The sequence below is a fragment of the Neomonachus schauinslandi genome, chromosome 11, assembly GCF_002201575.2.
Source record: "Neomonachus schauinslandi chromosome 11, ASM220157v2, whole genome shotgun sequence".
In the NCBI taxonomy this organism is placed as follows: Eukaryota; Metazoa; Chordata; class Mammalia; order Carnivora; family Phocidae; genus Neomonachus; species Neomonachus schauinslandi.
Window position 1 is genome coordinate 102,873,368 of NC_058413.1, and position 17,896 is coordinate 102,891,263.

The 17,896-nt window shown below is 42.5% G+C and overlaps 1 protein-coding gene across 1 annotated transcript in view; it reads right to left on the bottom strand.

Annotated features, from left to right (window-relative positions):
- The window catches only part of C11H11orf53 (chromosome 11 C11orf53 homolog), a 28,687-nt gene extending 12,957 nt beyond the window's left edge, over nucleotides 1–15,730 (bottom strand). Inside the window, 2 exon segments of the mRNA XM_044919745.1 lie at nucleotides 12,417–12,526; nucleotides 15,721–15,730. Coding sequence (XP_044775680.1) covers nucleotides 12,417–12,526; nucleotides 15,721–15,730 — 120 coding nt within the window.
- Nucleotides 15,731–17,896: the final 2,166 nt, after the last annotated feature.

Here is a 17,896-nt window from a genome sequence, read left to right on the forward strand (position 1 = left end):
TGCTGGATGTAACACAGTGAGTCTTTAAATCCATGTCAGGCTGGAATACCTTCTTCTTCCAGAAGAAAATGGGCATAGAGAATCAGATGCCTTTGTTAATGTTAAAGCATGTAGCAGAAACAGGGGCATTCTGATGGGTGTGAAATCTTACACGTGAATGAACTATGCCAAACCCCTTGTAATTTTATTCGTTTTGTAGTTTAAGGCAGGTTTTGATTTATGGGCCACTTATCTGAGCTACATAGCAATTTAACCATAAATAATAAAAATAGTCCATGATGAATAGGAACTATAGTTGGAAGCATCTATCTACCTTGTGTCAGGTGCTTTATATGAGGTTATCTTATTATAAACTAGATATTACCATCTCAGGTTTACCTGAGGAAACCCAGCATCAGAGAAGTTAAGTAATGTGCCCAAGATTGCCCATCTAGTAAATTCCAGAACTAGATTTAAACTCAGAGTCTCTGATTCCCAAATTTCTGCTCCATCAAGCTCTCAATGACATAACAAGCAAGTTCTCTGCACCTACCCTTCCATCAAACCAGACATTTCCTGGGCCCCTCTGATGCACAAGGCACGGTGCTGAGTATTGCAAGTGTGAGACAAAATGCCACTCCAGAGCTTAGATTGGGATCCACTTAGGGAGACAAGCCATTTGTGGTAGATTAACTATGACCATAGTTGCTTTGCAGCCTCTCTCACCAAGAAGTGGAGTCTGTCCCTCTACCCCTTGTGTCTAGGATGGTTTTGTAACTTGCTCTAACAGAATGTAACACAAACAATGTCATGTGTACTTCAGAGTCTAGGCCTCAAGAATATTTGCAGCATTCACCTTCTTCTGCTTGAAATACTGCCTTATGATCTTTTAAGGAAGTCAGTCTCAACTCCTGGAGGATGAGTGTGGAAGTGAATTCCAATGCTCCTCCTGATGGCCACTACCAACTGCCAGACATGTGAAGGAGGCCATCTTGGACTCCCAGCACGGATGAACTCCAGCTAAGGGCAACTGCATGACTGAGCCCCAGGGAAACCAGCAGAGGAACATCTAGCCAGCCCACAGAATTGTGGGAAATAATAAATAATAGTTATCACCTTCTAAGGTCAGGGTGGGTTCTGTTGCAACAAGTAACTGATGCAGACATACCCAGGAGAAAGTCACTCATGATGCAGAGCTCATGGATTCCAGTGCAGGCTAGATCATATAATGTGGAGGTGGGGTGGAGGTGAGCTGTTGCCTGGGGGTAAGGCAACTGAACACGTTATATAGTGGGAGATATTGGAGTCCATGCACCTAGTTTCCAAGTGCATGGCCCATGCTCTACACACTCTGGAAGTCAGACAAGGGGGAATCTGAGGTACAGAGGATTTGAAATGGACACTGAAGGATGAGGGGATGTAGACAGGAGAAAGGAGGCTCCCAGGTGCCAGGAATTTTGTGAACCAAGCACAGAAGTGGGAAAGCACAACTCTTCTTCAAGAAATAATAAGCAAGTTTGTCAGGAGCAAGAGTTTCACTTAGTTGATTACATAAAAATGTACTGCGTGCCTACTATGCATCAGGACTGTGGTGGTTTCCAGAAATAAAAAGAGGAATAAGGCATGGGTTCTGTTCTTGGGGAGCACACAGATTTATAGGGAAGACAGTTGCATAACTGTATAAACAGGGGTAAGAGGACTGGCATTTCATGAATACTTACTTCATGTCAGATTTCATGTCAGGCACTTTGTGTATATCAGTGTGTGTTTCATGATTTTTATTAAGGATGCATATTTATGTGCTTTATTTACTCTGCACTGTGCTAAATGACTGACATGCATTATCATCACATCCTCACTATTAACTAATGAAATAGATTGTTGTAAGTTATTATCTCCAGACTATAGATTGGGAAACTAATGAGACAGTATAAAGGACTTGTCCAAGGTCGCAAAGCTAGTAAGTGACAGAGCCTGATTTAGAGCAGGTAGGGGGTGGGGGTGAGTTGCTGCCTTCTTGGGGGAAGGTGGCTGAACACACTATATTGTGGGAGAGATCTGAGTCTGGTTTTGAAGGATGAGAGGAAATCAAGAAGCAGATAGGAGACTGGGCCATTATATTTGAGGAGAAAAGCAAAGGCTTGAATGTGCAGCTGACATGTCCCCGACATGGAAATGTGTGCAGGAAGAGTGCAGACAGAAGGCTGAAGAGAAGCTGGAGGAGGGTGTAGGAGCCAAGTTATAAAGGGTTTTTATGAGCCATGCTGAGGAGCTTGGACTTTGCCCGGTACCAGGCAATGGGCTTTTAGAAGCTCCTTAGCCATGTGGACTTGGTGGTATTGGCATTCCAGCAAATTTAACTTGGTGCTGAAAATGTGGGTCAGGAATGGATGATGGGTGAGTCTATGGGCTATTGCAACTGAACAGAAATCCAGCGATGAGGGGGTCCGATGGGCTCTCCTAGGGGCGGAATGTCAGGAGGTCAGCAGGTAACATTTATATCAAACTGGATGTGGCTTTTAGAGCCTGCCAAGGGCTGATACTCGCCATGTGAGTGCTGCTGAGGGCTGCTGACCACCTGTCCAGTTGTACTAATTACCGGGTCTCTTTCTGTCTTTTCTTCTTTATCACCAACTTCCCCGCTGATGCCTGGGTATAAAGAGGGGGCTGGCACGTCTCCCTCAGACTGCACTATTTACAAAGAAAAACCCCCTACATTCTTAAATGATTTAATAGTATAATGTACAGGTCAATAAACATTTGTGAGGAAGGAATATTGACACATATGTCCTTAAAAACATTTGCCTTTTGTCTACAAAGCCCTAGATCACAGAGGATTTATCTCACAAAGAAATTGCTCCTCTGGTTCTGTGCACTTTGTTTTTGTTATCACCGGCCTCCGGCAAAGTAGGTACTATGCAATTGATATAAAACGGAGACATAAAAGGGTTAACAGTTTGCTTACAGCCTTCAAATGTATAGAGGTAAAACTGAAGACTTAAAGTCTTGTTTAGATTCTCTCTTGGGGGAAGGGAATTTACCACGAGAACATTAATTTATGCATGTTTATAATAGTGCGTGTAAATATTGAACATAGATTTTGATGTTCGTTGACTTGTTAGTACAACAACATAATTTCTTTTTAATAAAATGTCATAGCAAAATTCTGGAAGATTGTATATGGAACTCAGTGTCCTGACCCTGGGGACGTAGGACAAGGGGATGAGTAAGCAGGAGAGGTCAGCAGACTTCTACTTTTTACTCTATACCCTTTATTCTGTTTGAAATTTTACCGTGCATTCTTTTGTAATTAAAACAGCTCCTTAATAAAAGTTACAAAAACAGAATTTAGGTCATATCTTTATGGTAAATCTCAAAAAAAAAAAAAAAAAACAAAAACAAACTATGATTCCAAGTGTCTTACATTTCTGGTGTACGAACTATTTTATGTCCTTTGGAAAGCTAACAGTTACAGAATTCCACCTTTCTGACAGTTTCTTGACATTCTACCTTTACAACTCTCCTGCTTGGCACAAAATGATGTCCAGGCTGTCTCTGTGAGAAAGTGATTTCTGTTGCCTAAGCTACAAAATGAAACACATTTCTTTTTACCCCTGGTGTGCCTTTGGAATGCTGTTTGTATTTATGTAGCTAAGTAAGAACAACAGGAGCCACCAGGCTGCTCGGTGATAAGTGGTCCTGTACCCTGGGGCCCGGACAGAATATGCAGAAGTTCGGCCCGGCCACATGCACTCGCCATGGCTGTTTCACTGCAGAACCTGATGATTTTTGCAAGCTGCGGGAAAAATTCACCACCAGGAAATATTTTAGATTTTATGATATTAAAAAAAAAATACAGAACCACTAGAACAGCTGAAAAAATAAGTTGCTTGCCAAAGGTTCGCCTTTACTATTATTATTATTAAAAAATTTCTGCAATTGTGAAAGAGCAGGTGGTTGGGTGAGGAATGTGGAAAGCCCTGGAAATGTGGTTCAGTTCTATAAACAAGGCAGGAGAGGGGGCTAATTAAAGTCAGACAATGGGCTATTTTGAAAGGCATAGATAAAGCGTTCATTCAAATGAATGCCAAGGACATAATATGTACCTCTGTATTCAAACATGGGCATTTTGAGTTGACAAGGCATTGCCGGCTCAGAAATTTTTTTTTTTTTAATTCTTTCTGGGCTCATAAAGGGGCTTAGCTGGCAACCTTAACAAGGAATATACAAAGCACTGCAATATAAGAAGGAGCAAAAGGGGGGGGGGGAGACATTCCTGGGTAGACACTGATTACCTTGAAAACATTACAAATAAGTAGGATCCTTCTGCTGGCAATTCAGAAAAAAGGTAACAAGGGCAAGTGAGATGTACTTATTGAAGAAAAATAATAGTTTTCCTAAGAGGTTTAGCAATCAAACACAAGAGGAACAGGTACTTCTAAAAAATAAGAAAAAATAAAACACTAGCAAAGCAGGAAGAGATACACTGGGTCATCCGATGACCATTTGCTATGTCCAGGCAACCAGGAAAATCTTACTAAAGCCAAATAACATTGTAGGATGGGTTCAGTTTATGAGAGTTGACATAAAAAGTAATTTTTATAGTAAATTTTAAGAAATCAGAGAAGAGCATGGGTATTTCTTGTAATAGTTGTACAGATATTTTTGCACTCGTATGTCTTCAGAGTTTGGGACCACTGCCCAAATCTTATCCTTCTTCTAACCATGGATTCAGTTTTACCTACAAGTGCTCTGTTCTTTGATTTGACAAGATAGTCACGGCTGCAATGGCTGGGATTTCTTTCCTGAAAAAGGAAGGTATGGCCGACTCCCTAAATTTAAAGCATGGATAATCAGTTACCTCAAGAGCCTTCCTTCTTTTAGCCTCTTCATTATTGTAGCACCACCATTAGAATACCAAAGAGAAGTAACACAACCCATAAACTGTCCAACTTTCAGCAGGTTTTGGGGGGTATATCTTGATTAAATTTGGATCTTGATATCAGTAAAGGCTTCCATCTGTCTTTAGCATGGAACGCTAAAAATTGGCTTAGTGTCTAGGAAATGAGATCATTGGTGGTCCACCTCTCTTCATCTTTTCCCAACCTTTCATAAGAAGTTAAGAGCATAAGGAAGTTACTCTCCCTTTCCTTAGTGGCTGTTATATTTATCAGGAATATGCATATGAGTCTTTAGTGTGTGAAATTATGAGAGAATGCTGGACACTGTGGAGACTGGGAGAACATCTAAGAGGTGGATCACCAGAGATAGCAGGTCAACTGAGCTGGTAAACTCTGCTTTTTCCTGGGCTCAGGGATCTGTCTCTTCCAGCCTTCAAAAGGGAGCCAATATCATCTCTGCCTTCTCAAGTAGAAGAAGTGACATTCTACATCCATTCCCAGGAATGAGCCATGGGATACCAGTTTCTCAGGCAGTTAGATAATATTAAAAAAAGAAACCACACTTCATCAAAAGGCATAGCAGGAGAGTAAGTTATGGGCAAGAGGAAATGGTCAGTGAGAAGTGGGTTGGGTGAGGTAGGCCCCAGAGATCTCCGGGAGAGCAGCAGGTAGGTGACTTCACCTAACTGCAAGGTCAGTGTGGTACGCTATGACTCTGGTTCAGGAAATGTTTTCCTCTTTTTATAGAGAGGCCAGGTGCCATGGTGAGCCCAAGAGATCAGGGGTCCAGGAGTGGTGGGGAATGACAAAGAGGAACGACTGTCTGGAAGCAAGTTCTAGGACAGAGCTAGAGATAGGTTCTAGAAGGACATCAAGAACTTTTCGTGTCTAGTTCTTTTGAGGATGTCTGGGTATCATAGAAACAGAGGGTGCTGGTTCTAACTGAGACAGGGTGTGGCATCATCTAAACAATCTATGGAATCACTGCAGGGATAGGTGGGTTGAGAGGGAGCAAAAGTCATGACCGGGACCCAACATCATGCCTGGAATCTGAAGGGTGATAAGAGGCCTGAGTGGAGGCCCTGAGACAAAGTGATTATTCCAAAGCTAGTCCTTCCTTGGACCAGAGATGTAAATTAAGAAGGCAAAACAAAGGCGATCCAACAAACCTGGGTCAAATCTACACTCCAGGGCGCCTGGGTGGCTCAGTTGGTTAGGCGACTGCCTTCGGCTCAGGTCATGATCCCAGGGTCCTGGGATCGAGTCCCGCATCGGGCTCCCTGCTCTGCGGGGAGCCTGCTTCTCCCTCTCCCACTCCCCCTGCTTGTGTTCCCTCTCTCGCTGTGTCTCTCTCTGTCAAATAAATAAATAAAATCTTAAAAAAAAAAAAAATCTACACTCCAATGCTTTCTACCTGGTATTTATTTTCCTCATCAGAAAAATAGATATGAGTGCCACCCTATCAAGTCTGTTGTGCTTCTTGTTGATATATGGCATATATTGTAAAGTATATAAGTGAAAATATTTGTAAGTCCCTATTTCAGAGCCTAGCAGTAAATAGGATTACTTAATTATTAATTAAGTTATTAATTAATTAATAATATCATTATTATTACTTAATAATAACAATAACTGTTATTATTAAGAATTCTTATCTACCCCAGAGAGAACTGGGGTGACAGGAGGAGACCCAGGCTTCAAAGTCACCTCCACGGTGCCACCCATACCAATCTTTGACTAGACATTAAAGTTAGTGTCAGAATATTTGCACTCCACATAATTGGTCTTGTGCTTTATGTGATTTTTTTGTTCCCCATTCCCCTCACAACTGCAATCTGCAAAGTTCTACTTGAATGAGAAGAAAGGCGATTTATCTTTATCAGAACAGAGAGGGGTTCAGCTTGGCCTTGGAACTTGGGGATAGTGTTGTCAGTGGGTGGGACATGTTCTGAGGTCAGGAAAACCTATCAAGCCAAATTGAATATTGAGATGGGAAGAACCTGACCCTCTACTTCTCGTCACAAGGACACTGAGGCCCAGTGAGAAAAAAGGAGTTGCCTGTGATCTCTGAGAGCCAGAAGGAGGGGTTGAAACAGACTAAGGACGGATCCTTTTTCTTTTGGTGTAGAAGAGATGTCTTGGATGTGTTTTTCAAAGCTTCAGAGAAATCAAAGAAATCTTGAGATGCTATAATATACAGTTGCCAATTGCCTACTTTCTTAAACACTTCACGAGAAATCCAAATGCAAATCGCAGATACGGACATCACCACGTTTACACTCGGTGGTAACTGAAGTGTGCATGTGATTGGTACTGCAAAACAGCAGCTGGATATGTAACTAAACAAACCTCTAACTAGCAGTCTTGATAGAAAGGCAGACAGTTATTATGGATGGAGCTAGGTAATACACATCTGTCTCACAGAGTTTCGCCATCTCTCAATAAAGATCAAACACTTTCAATTACTCTAAGCCATAAATGCGCTATATGGCACCATTTACCTTCTGTTGCTCCAAATTTTTCTATCAATATATACTATTGTCATACTTCTTTCTGTGTTTACAATGTTTTCCATCCAGAAATAATTAGGAAATATTATTAACCAAGACACCCAGCTGACAATATGGCTTTATCTTATGTGTTCTTGGCATGGAGATTTCAGCAGCTAATTTAAATGTAAGGATTTAGGAAAATACAGAAAGAGAAAATAATTGTAAGTCATTATGACTTGGAAAGCAAACAATCGAGGTTGATGTAAAAGAATCATGACAACGGAAACAGCTAACTTTTGTTCTGTACGTGTATATAATATTTATAATTCAAGACTGATATAATCTAAATATATTTCCCATTTGGGCTGTCTCGCCTTAACATTTTCTTCAGTTCAGGCCTTCCAAAACAACCTAGAAATCTTCATGTATTTTCCTTCATGCTTATGTAGAATATTAATCTAAATTAAGTTTCCTGTCTATTTCCTTATTGTTCCTCACTTACAGCATTTTGATGAATGGGCAACATAATAAACCAATAAAAGAAACCGAACAGCAGACCCCGATCCCAGCCTCATTGTTATCTCCTCCACACTGCCCTGTAAGCCCCCATTCTGCTGGTAATTTTTACTCCAGACTGATCTCCGTTTCCTACTTCGTAAGTTAAATTTTTTCCCCTCAGGGCAGCTGTTGTGTACTCAGTGATTTTAAACGAATCTTTATGATAGCTTAAGAAAAACTTGATTAGAAAGCTCAAGAGCCTGCAAATCGTTCACTCAGTTTCAAAGCAAAATGAAAAATTGTGGCTATTAGCCTTACTGCTTCCTCTTGTTATCCTTTTTTGTTCTATACTATAGATAACTGAGAGTTCACTGAATTTTGTGATGTTATTAGACTTTTTCAATGATTTGCTTCTATGAAACTCAACTGAAATCGTGTAATTGAAAAAAACACAAAAACCTACATCAAAAGTCTAATTATATATATTTTTTGGTACTAGATGTGGGTGAATGGCTCATAGTTTAAATATTCTGATAGAAGATTGAGTAGTGTAGTAAAGAATAACACAGAAAAAACTGAGAAAGAAAGAGAAAAACCATTATTTAAAACCAGATGTCTACAGTAATAGTGGGAAACCACAGGCTCATGGCTAGGATGTATAGAAGTGGTTTTAAGTCCAGTATTTGGTGAAAATCTCTTTCAATTCCTACTGCAAAGATGTGAAAAACATTTCATGGTATCAAAAACAGATGTTCTTGAAGGAAACTGTGGTAAAGATGGATTAACACAGCCTGTGTAAACTTATCAAAGTGCTGTCACAAAGAGTAGAGCACCAATTTGGGCATCAGTGGATACTTCCTAAAGGCTACTTATCCAGAGGGATGTATTTTCATCATGTATGTGTATTAGCTTCCTAGGTCTGCTGTAACAAATTGCCACAACCTGGGTGGCTAAAAAAAACTGAAATATCTATCTGTATGGTTCTGGGAGCCAGAAGCCCAAATCAACGTGCTGGCAGGGCTGTGCTCCCTGTGGGACTCTAGGGGAGCATCTACCCTTTGCGTCTTTCAGCTTTCAGTGGCTGCCCACATTCCTTGGCTTGTGTCTGCGTGACTCCAACCTCTGCCTCCCGACCGCCCTGCCTCTTACTGTTTCGTGTGTCTTCTCCTCTGTATGTGTGTGTGTCTTTCTCAAACCCTCTCTCATGAGGATGCATGTAATTGCATTCAGGGTAATGCAGGGCAGTATCTACTTGGATAATCTAGAGTAGGTGCCTCTTCTGAAGATCCTTAGCTGAATCACCTACTTTGCCACAGAAAGGAACATTCACAGGTTCCGAGGTTTTGATGTGGGATCTTTGGGGGGTCCCTCTCTTGGCCTAGCACACTCTATATGACAGAACTGTATGGTAGTGTCTCCAGTCTCCTCGAGCTGCCCTCTCATTGGTTATTACCCATGGTGTCTGTAGCAAAGTTTGAACATGCCTAAGGATGGGTTCCCCATCTGAACTTATTCGAGACATTCAACTCACTGCTGCCTGGGGCACTGGCATCTGAAAGAGAAGGTAGGTTCAGTATTATCCATGCAATTAGAACCCCAGGTGCCCACCAGCAACATGATTCTCCATGATTCCTGCTCATCAGGTTGGCCTTGCAACAGGGACAGAAATAGGATTATAGTGTCTTTCTTGAGATATACAGATCTTCTAGAATAGTGGTTAACAGGTGGACAGTAAAATCAATTTATGGAGATACCTTAAGCCCAAATAACCATATTTTGGGAAAGTATGCATTTAATTACCTAAATTTAACAGGGCATTGGAGTAGGATGAGAGTAAGACACTAGTGTTGAGATATTAGATAATATATGTGAACCTGTAGACAAGGCTAAGTTCATGCTGTCTATGCACTTGATGCCTGAGAAGAACTACCATAGTTAGGGCGGGTTTGTACCTTTTTTATCCTAGAAGTTCTTTCCATGTGGTATATTTTCCTGTGTTTTGATTTTCTTTGTTTGCATGTGCTATGGTCTGAATGTCTGAATCCTTCCAAAATCCATGTTGAAATCCTAATGTCCAATATGATGTTATTAAGACGTGGGGCCTTTGGGAGGTGAATAGGTCATGAGGGTGGAGCCCTCACGAGTGCTATTAGTGCCCTTATAAAAGAGCCCCCCAGAGAGCTCCTTAGGCCCTTCCTCCAAGTGAGGGTACAATCAGAAGTCAGCAGTCTGCAACCCAGAAGAGGGTCCTCACCAGCATCTGGCTATGCTGGCCCCCAGAACTTGGACTTCCAGCTTCCAGAGCTGTGAGAGATAAATACTTGCTGCTTATAAGCCACCCAGTCTGTGGTATTTCATTATAGCAGCCCAAATGGACTAAGACAGCGTGAATCAGAGATCGTTCTACCCCAACCCACATAGGTCTGTCCCTTTTAAAGGAATATTGAATTGGGAGCCAGAAGACCTACCACCTACTAACTGTGCAACCTGAAAACCATCACTTCCTGCCTCTTCTTCTCAACCTTTCCATCTGTAAAATGGGAAACCATGTAAATATCAGTTTCACAGGATTAGTGTGTCCATCCAGTGAGACAACACAGGAAATGCACTTTAAACTGTCTTTATGTAAATAGGATTGTGGTCTTCACATCACACGGCTGTGCTGCCTGGTCCTTTGTCTTTAGTCTAGAGCTTGGTTATGCAGCCTTGTATTTTTTAAATGTAGAAATCTTTTTCTTTTCCACCAGGTTATTTGGTGTTTAATGGCACAGATTATATATTATGTGTTTCTTGTCTCCACTTTCACTCTAACACTGTCAATGTCACTGGGCCAACAGTAATAGCTCAACTGTGATCTGGGTAGAGATGAGAACATCGGCCGTGTGAGCCTTGAACCCCTGCTCTTTGCTCTATGGTCAAGTTCTCAAACTCTGATGTGCAAAGGAATCACCCAAGGAGCAGGTTAAAAATGACCATTCCCTGGCTCCAGTTCAAAATCTCTACGTTAATAGATAATGGGACAGAGACCAGGAATCTGCATTTTAAAATAAAATCAAACAATATGGCTTATTATGAATTATGTTTATATTGTTACATCTCTGAAAGAGTGAAACATCAAAAAATAATGAAAACAGATTATGTGATAGTCACAGATCTTAAGCAAAAAATGTTAGGTAATTTTTTAAAGAAGAATACAGTTATATCCACCATTTGGAAATACTATGCTTTCTTGTCTTTTTCTGTAATTCTGTGTGGCATTGTGCCTTCTCATTGTATGTAGGTATTGATGATGATGCCAAGGGGTGAGTTAGAGCCTCACTCACACTGGGCAGATACAGTCTCTGTTCCTTGACTATGTCTTTAATCTGTGATTCCTGCCTTCCCTATTGACAGTATGACTGGAACGTCCATTAGATCTCACAATTCTGGCTGTAGCTGTGGCCAATCCACATTACTTCCACAAAGCCGTGGTTCATTTGGAATAGACTCTGAATTCCCTCTCTCAGGCGCCTGGGTGGCTCAGTCGGTTAAGCATATGCCTTGGGCTCAGGTCATGATCTCAAGGTCCTGGGATCGAGTCCCGCGTGGGGCTCCCTGCTCAGCGGGGAGTCTGCTTCTCCTTCTGCCTCTGCCCCTCCCCCTCCCTGCTCCTTCTCGCTCTCAAATAAATAAATAAGATCTTAAAAAAATAAAATTGAATCCCCCCCCTCCCCCCATCTCTCCTCCTTTCTCTCCCTCAAGAGACTAAATTGGTATGGATATTTGTAACACACACCCCCATGACTTTGAGCGGACACTGAGAAACACTGCACTAGGAACAGATAAGGAGCCAATTACTCTGATTTTATTTTTATCATCTAAGCTCCATTTGTTGAACTAGAAGAGAAGAGGTGCTTTAAAATAAAGGAAGACAGAAGATGTGCAATAAAAGTTCTTGGATGGGAGGAAATAGAATCTGGAGTTGGCTCACTTGAAACATGTCCCAGCAGTTTGATTGAGGAGTGGTGTTGAACGCTGAGCCCACGTTCTGAGCAGCGCCCCCCCCCCCCCCCCCCCCCGGCCAAGAACAATTGCCCGGGGTGCGCCAGCCCCGGTAAAGTGCTGTACACGCTTCCCACATTTGCTTTTGTGTCCTGCACCCAGCAATACACAAGGGACGCCTGACATTCATGTCGCTACATGTTACCAATAGACTAAGCAATCACAAACCCATCTTGGTAGCCAACTGCTACTCTCACTCTAGACTTGCTTTTGGAGGTCTGGGTGCAAGGACTGAAACATTTTAAGCACAGGGTGGAGCTATTTATGAAGACACAGAGGGCAGACAGAAGACATCGCCAACTGGGATGTTTCAATATGATTTCGCATGCTACAGAAAGGCGTTTTCTAAGCCATCTCTACCAGATTTAGAATAACATGTTGATGACCATTAACATCAGACCCGAGAAGTGAGACCTGGTGTCTAGAGAAGGGAGAGAGGAATAACTAACCTTAAAAGGGGATTTAGGCTCGCAAAGGCTTCAGAATGAATTAAATCGAGACTTACATTAAATCTTGAGTTACTTGTCTGCCTGGACCGTTTTTCTGCCAGTAGATCTTTGACTGTGTGCTTGACTCGCACGCCTTGATACACGCGTTTGCTGTAGTCTCCTGGGACTTAAGCAAATGGAAGCAAGGATCAAAGGTGGATGGAGTGACAGGTTAACCTCCCTGGGGGTTGTATTCAAGGGCTGGTCATTGTGATGCTGTTTGCTCAATAGAATGACAGGCTTCTTGAATTTGAAGTGGCTTCAATAGAAGTCACTTAGTCTCTTTCTTTGATAGAAATTCATCCAAGCTCTGCTTACGTGGAAAAAAAAAAACACCCCACTATCCCACCTTCTACACAACAGCTCTTCAGAATGTTGTCTTTTTTGTACCCTCAAGGTTTATTCCAGGAAGGCTTACAATTTATGCTTCAGTCGCAAGATCAGGAATCGGATGCACCTTGGAATAATGCTTCTTACTACCTGATGCAAAAGTTAGATTTGCATGATTCAGTTTGCAGAGTGACAGCATTACTGCCATATCATATTCCTACCTGATGTGGGTGAGCTGGTCAACCGGACTGCTTTAAGATTATGTTCCTAAGAAGAAAGCCATCTGTTTCTGTTTACTGCACAATTAAATTAAGCAGTTTTTATTATTGAAAGTACAGTCTTTCAACATGGAGAGTTGCTGCTTTGAAACTAGGCCAAGGATAAGGGAAGAGTCTAATGAATGTTTCCCATTCATTTAACAAATATTTATTGAGCACTTACCGAACCTATTGGTATGCTTGATAATTTACCTGTATTATTTCATTTGATCCATTTTACGAATGAAGAGACTGAGGTCCAGGGCTAACTAAATTATTTGCCTAAGTCTCGTAGCTGCCAATAAGCAATGGAACTGGGATCCAGACTTAGGTTAGATCGTAGCTCTAACAACAGGGAACATTTGCTATTTTGACCATGAGGAAATTAGAGATAACAGACTATAGAGAAAAATGTTTCCCCAAGGTTCTGAAATTGGGAACACTGCTCCTCGGGATAGTGAGTCATAGAGGACGGTCAAGCAACGACAGGAGAAACTTCTGTTTGGACAATTACAGAAGCATTCGAGCACTGAATCGTAGCTGAACTGCAGGAACTAGAAGATATTTTCTACCTCTGAAATCACTGTTCTGTAATAGGTTGGGATGGTTTCAATTCATTTTAACTGAGCTGTTGCTGGCTTGCTTACTAGCAATTTCAGCTGGTACAGAATTCAGCATCGGTGCGCACGGCAGAAGGTACTCACACATTTATGTGTGGGCATATCACTAAAAAAGTTCTCTGATCTGGTGAAATTTGTGGATAGTCTGGGATATATTTGACTTCTGAGTCAAATCTCATTACAAAGAGAATAAAAGGCAGGAAGAAAGGAAAGAAGCACAACCCAAACCGGAGGCCGAGGGGCACATCTGATGGAGGAGGCTGCTGGCCCAGTGGGCAGTGCCTACGTGACCATGTGTCCTCTGCTCACGGATGGGGGACTATCACAACCTCCTAGCCCCAGCTTCTTTGTCCCTAAAATCTCGCTGCAGCGTTTTCTAAGATGGGCATGTGAAAATATGCCAAACTACCAAGTTTTGTACAAAATGCCTGGACACAATGAAGGAGGGGAAAAAAAAAATCTAGGTTCCAAGGCAATGTATTATTTAGTTCAAATAAAACCACACAGAAACCTGATTTCAGCAAAATAAAATTATTTGAATGGTCCTATGGATCTAAGTTGGACAGGATCTAATTTTGGTCTATATATCTTCTAACTAAAGAGGCTTGAAGTACTTCTTTCAAATTAGCCTCCAGTTTAAAGCTTGAGGACTTTAAACTTGAGGACTTTCCAAAGGCATCTAGGTGCTGCTTCTAGAATATATGTGATACTTTCATTTTTGGAAAAGCCTAAGGCCACATTTACTCATCAATGATATATCCAAGTATTTTTTATGTGTCAGGCACCGTGTCAGAACTGGGGATATGAAAGAATTTGCTATCTAGTGGGAGGAGAGAGAAACTTAGAAGATAATTTTAATGCAAAGGTGCTAAGTGCAACAACAAAATTATGCCTAGGATATTCTGAAAAACACAGTGTCAATTCCTTGTGAGAGTGGGGAGGGACTGGGGAGGGTAGAGGGGAACCCAAGCTGGAGGCAGGGTAAAGTGGGCAAGAACATTCCAGGCGTCGAACACCTCAGGGGCAAAGTCCTGGAGGCAGGAACAGATCCAGGTGTGTGAGGGAGGAAGTAAAGCTGGAAGAGGAAACGAATAAGCTCAGTCATGAAGTTTCTGGTGGGCAACAGTTTGGACTTCATCCTGTGGGCAATGAGTCATTGGAAGCTTTTAAGCAAGGGAGCAGTATGGTTAGATTTGCATTTTAGATAGACTTTTCTGGCAGCTGTGTAGGGGTGGATTTAAGAATCACAAAGCCACAGGGAGATCAGTCAGGAGGGTTCTAGAAGAAGTCAAACAAGAGATAATAGGCTCGTTTTTGTTTTTGTTTTGTTTGTTTTTTAGAGAGGGAGGGAAGGGAGATGAGGGAGAAGGAGAGAGAGAATCTTAAGCAGACTCCACGCTGAGCGCAGAGCCCAACTTGGGGCTCAATTTCATGACCCTTGAGATCATGACCTGAGCTGAAATCAGGAGTCGGACGCTTAATCGACTGACCAACTGAACCCCCCCGCCAAGAGATAATGGGTTCTGAGTAGTGGCAGATAGGAGGGCAAGGAGCAGACATTTGAAAATTATTTCCGGGTGGGAGGGAAAGAAGAGGGAAGATTCAAGGGTGATTCTTGAGTTTTCCCCATGGGATCGGTCTGGGTACATAAGTTCTGGAGCCATCATGATGTGGTGGTAATGAAACCAGGAAAGAGGATGGAATTCCCTGGGGGAGTGTTTGAAAGGTAGAGTTACGTGATGGCACACTTAAGAACAATACTATGTGTCTGGCACACTGGGATAAGCAGGCCAGGTTGCTACCACGGCCCCAGAGGATCTATATCTTGGGAACTCCTATAATGCCGACTCCTGACACACTGGTTGGGGAAGCTCTGGAGTAAAGATGGAAGTTACAGATGAAAGCCTGGGGGAACGTCCAGATTTGAAGTGTTGTCAGAGGAGGAAGAGAGAAATGAAGAAGATAACATAGAAGAAATAGTTGGAGAAGAACCAGGAAAAACCAGCGGAATAAGGCATCCACAGAATTCAGGGGAAGAGATTTCAAGAAAGAAGGGAAAAGTATGAAAGGCAGGAGAGAATGGTCCAGGAAGATAAGGACAGGAGAGCATTCACTGCTTTCCATCCAGTGGGTGATGTCAACCTTAGCAAGAGAAGCTCTAGAAGTGTAGCTAGAAGCCAGATCATAATGTCAAGGGCCAAGACAGGGATGGACATTTCTTCTTGATGTTTGAATGAGAAAAGGAAGCAGGTGTTGGATGATAATTGGAGAGAGCTACAGGGTCAAGGAGAGGTTTGCTTATATTTTTATATCTCTATATTTATGGATCGCAGAGATTTGAGGGTATTTGAACAGGTCAGAGGAAGGGATTAAAGATTTAGGAAAAGGGGAGAGATTGATGGAAGGAGGCTGAAGAGGAAGCAAGAAATTGCGGGCAAGGGCATAAGTTGGCTCTCAATCCCTGAGACTGGGATAAAGAAGGACTGGAGAGCGGTGGTGGCCAGGTGGCCTGGTCCATGGCTGAGATAGCTGTTGTGTGCCGGGAAGCAACCTGGAGGAGGAGAGTGACTCAAGCACTAACAGAACAAGACAGGGGGCAAAGCCAGAGAGATAGGTCAAAGTGAGAAGGCACCCCAGTGATCCTCACAGTGTGATCCCTGGACCAGCAGCATCAGCATTGCTAGGAACTTGCCAGACGTGCAGAGTCTCACGCCCTACTCCAGATGTACTGAATCAGAATCTTTAGGGCTGGGGCTAGCAAGCCATGGTTTAATAAGCCCTCCAGGTGATTCTAATGTTTTCCAAAGTTCGAGAACTTCAGGTATACATAACAGGGAGGACTTTATAGGGTTCCTGTTCAGGTGGGGGCCGACTCTAACCTGGGTATTCCTGGCTGAGAGAAAAGGGGAACATCTGGTGATTGATGGTGGGCATGGATGCAGGTCTGAGAAAGAGAAAGGGCTGGGAACTGAAGAGGTCCAGGCTGGATCCCTTGTCTGTCTGCAGTCAGTCTTGGCTTCACTTTTTCCTGCAGGGCTTTTGGGTTGATGATTTCAATCTGATTCATCAATTTGTGCTTTATGTGTATGCCAAAAAGCCTAGAAGAAATATACCTATTTTAAATAAGTTTAACAAATAACCACATGGTAATTAATAGAGGGATAAAGTTCATGAGATGGCAAATAACCAGATCAAAACTTCTGAAGTTTTGTCATAAACAATCAGTTTTATGTACCAGTCGGCACCAACTTGGTACAAAGTATGGGCCAAATGCCACAGGGGATGCAAAATAAGTTGAGAACATATAGCAGATGTCCTCAAAGAGATCCTATTTTAGGGAAAGAAATGAGATATTCACATGTGAAAGGGGAGGGGAGGCGAAGAGCACACTTTGGGTGGTCGGTGACAGTTTTGTGGGAAGGGACGGGATTCAGGTTGGACTCAGAAGGATGTGGATGGGTTAGGAGCAGGAACAAAGGTCTTGCAGGCATCAGGCATGGTGTGAACAAACACAGAGGTGGGAGGAGCAAGGCACATGCTGAAAGGGAAGGAACTAGCGTAATGGGAGTTAATGGGCTTAAATGCCATCTCCATGTACATGAATTTCAAATAGATATCCTATAGCTCAGACTTTAGACTTGGATATTCATCTTCACTCTGATGTCCAGGAGACATCGCAAACTCCGCAGGTCCAAACCTGAACTCCATTCTCCCTCTGCATTTGCTTTATCTGGAAATGTCCCTTTTCTCAGTTGGTGGCATCTCTACCTTTCTAGGTGCTCGGTCCCAAAGCTTTAGGCATCATCCTGCATTCTTCTCTTTTTGTCCTGCTTCGCAAACTGTCCTTTAGGAATTCGTGATGGGGCTACCTACAAAACAGGTCCAGAAGCTGCTGACTTTCCTCCCCCTCCACTGCTAGTATCTGGGCTCAATCTCGGGTCATCTGTCATGTAGATTACTGCAACAGCCTTCAGTACCCTTCACCCTAGACCTGGTCTGTTATCAGCCCAGGAGTCAGACAAGAAAGCACAGTTGTGTCACTTCTCCTCTCAGGACAATACAATGGCTCCCCATTTCGCTCAGAGTAAAACCAAAGTCCCTAGAATGGCTCTATGGAACCTTGTTCCATGATCCCGTTGATCTCATCTCCTAATACTCTCCCCTTGCTCACTGTACTCCCGCCAGTCTCTGAATGCACCAAGCACACTGCTTCTGCCTTAGGACCTTTGCATTGGCTGTCCACTCCATCTGGATTATTCTTCTCCCAGTTATCCACATGGCTAGATGCCC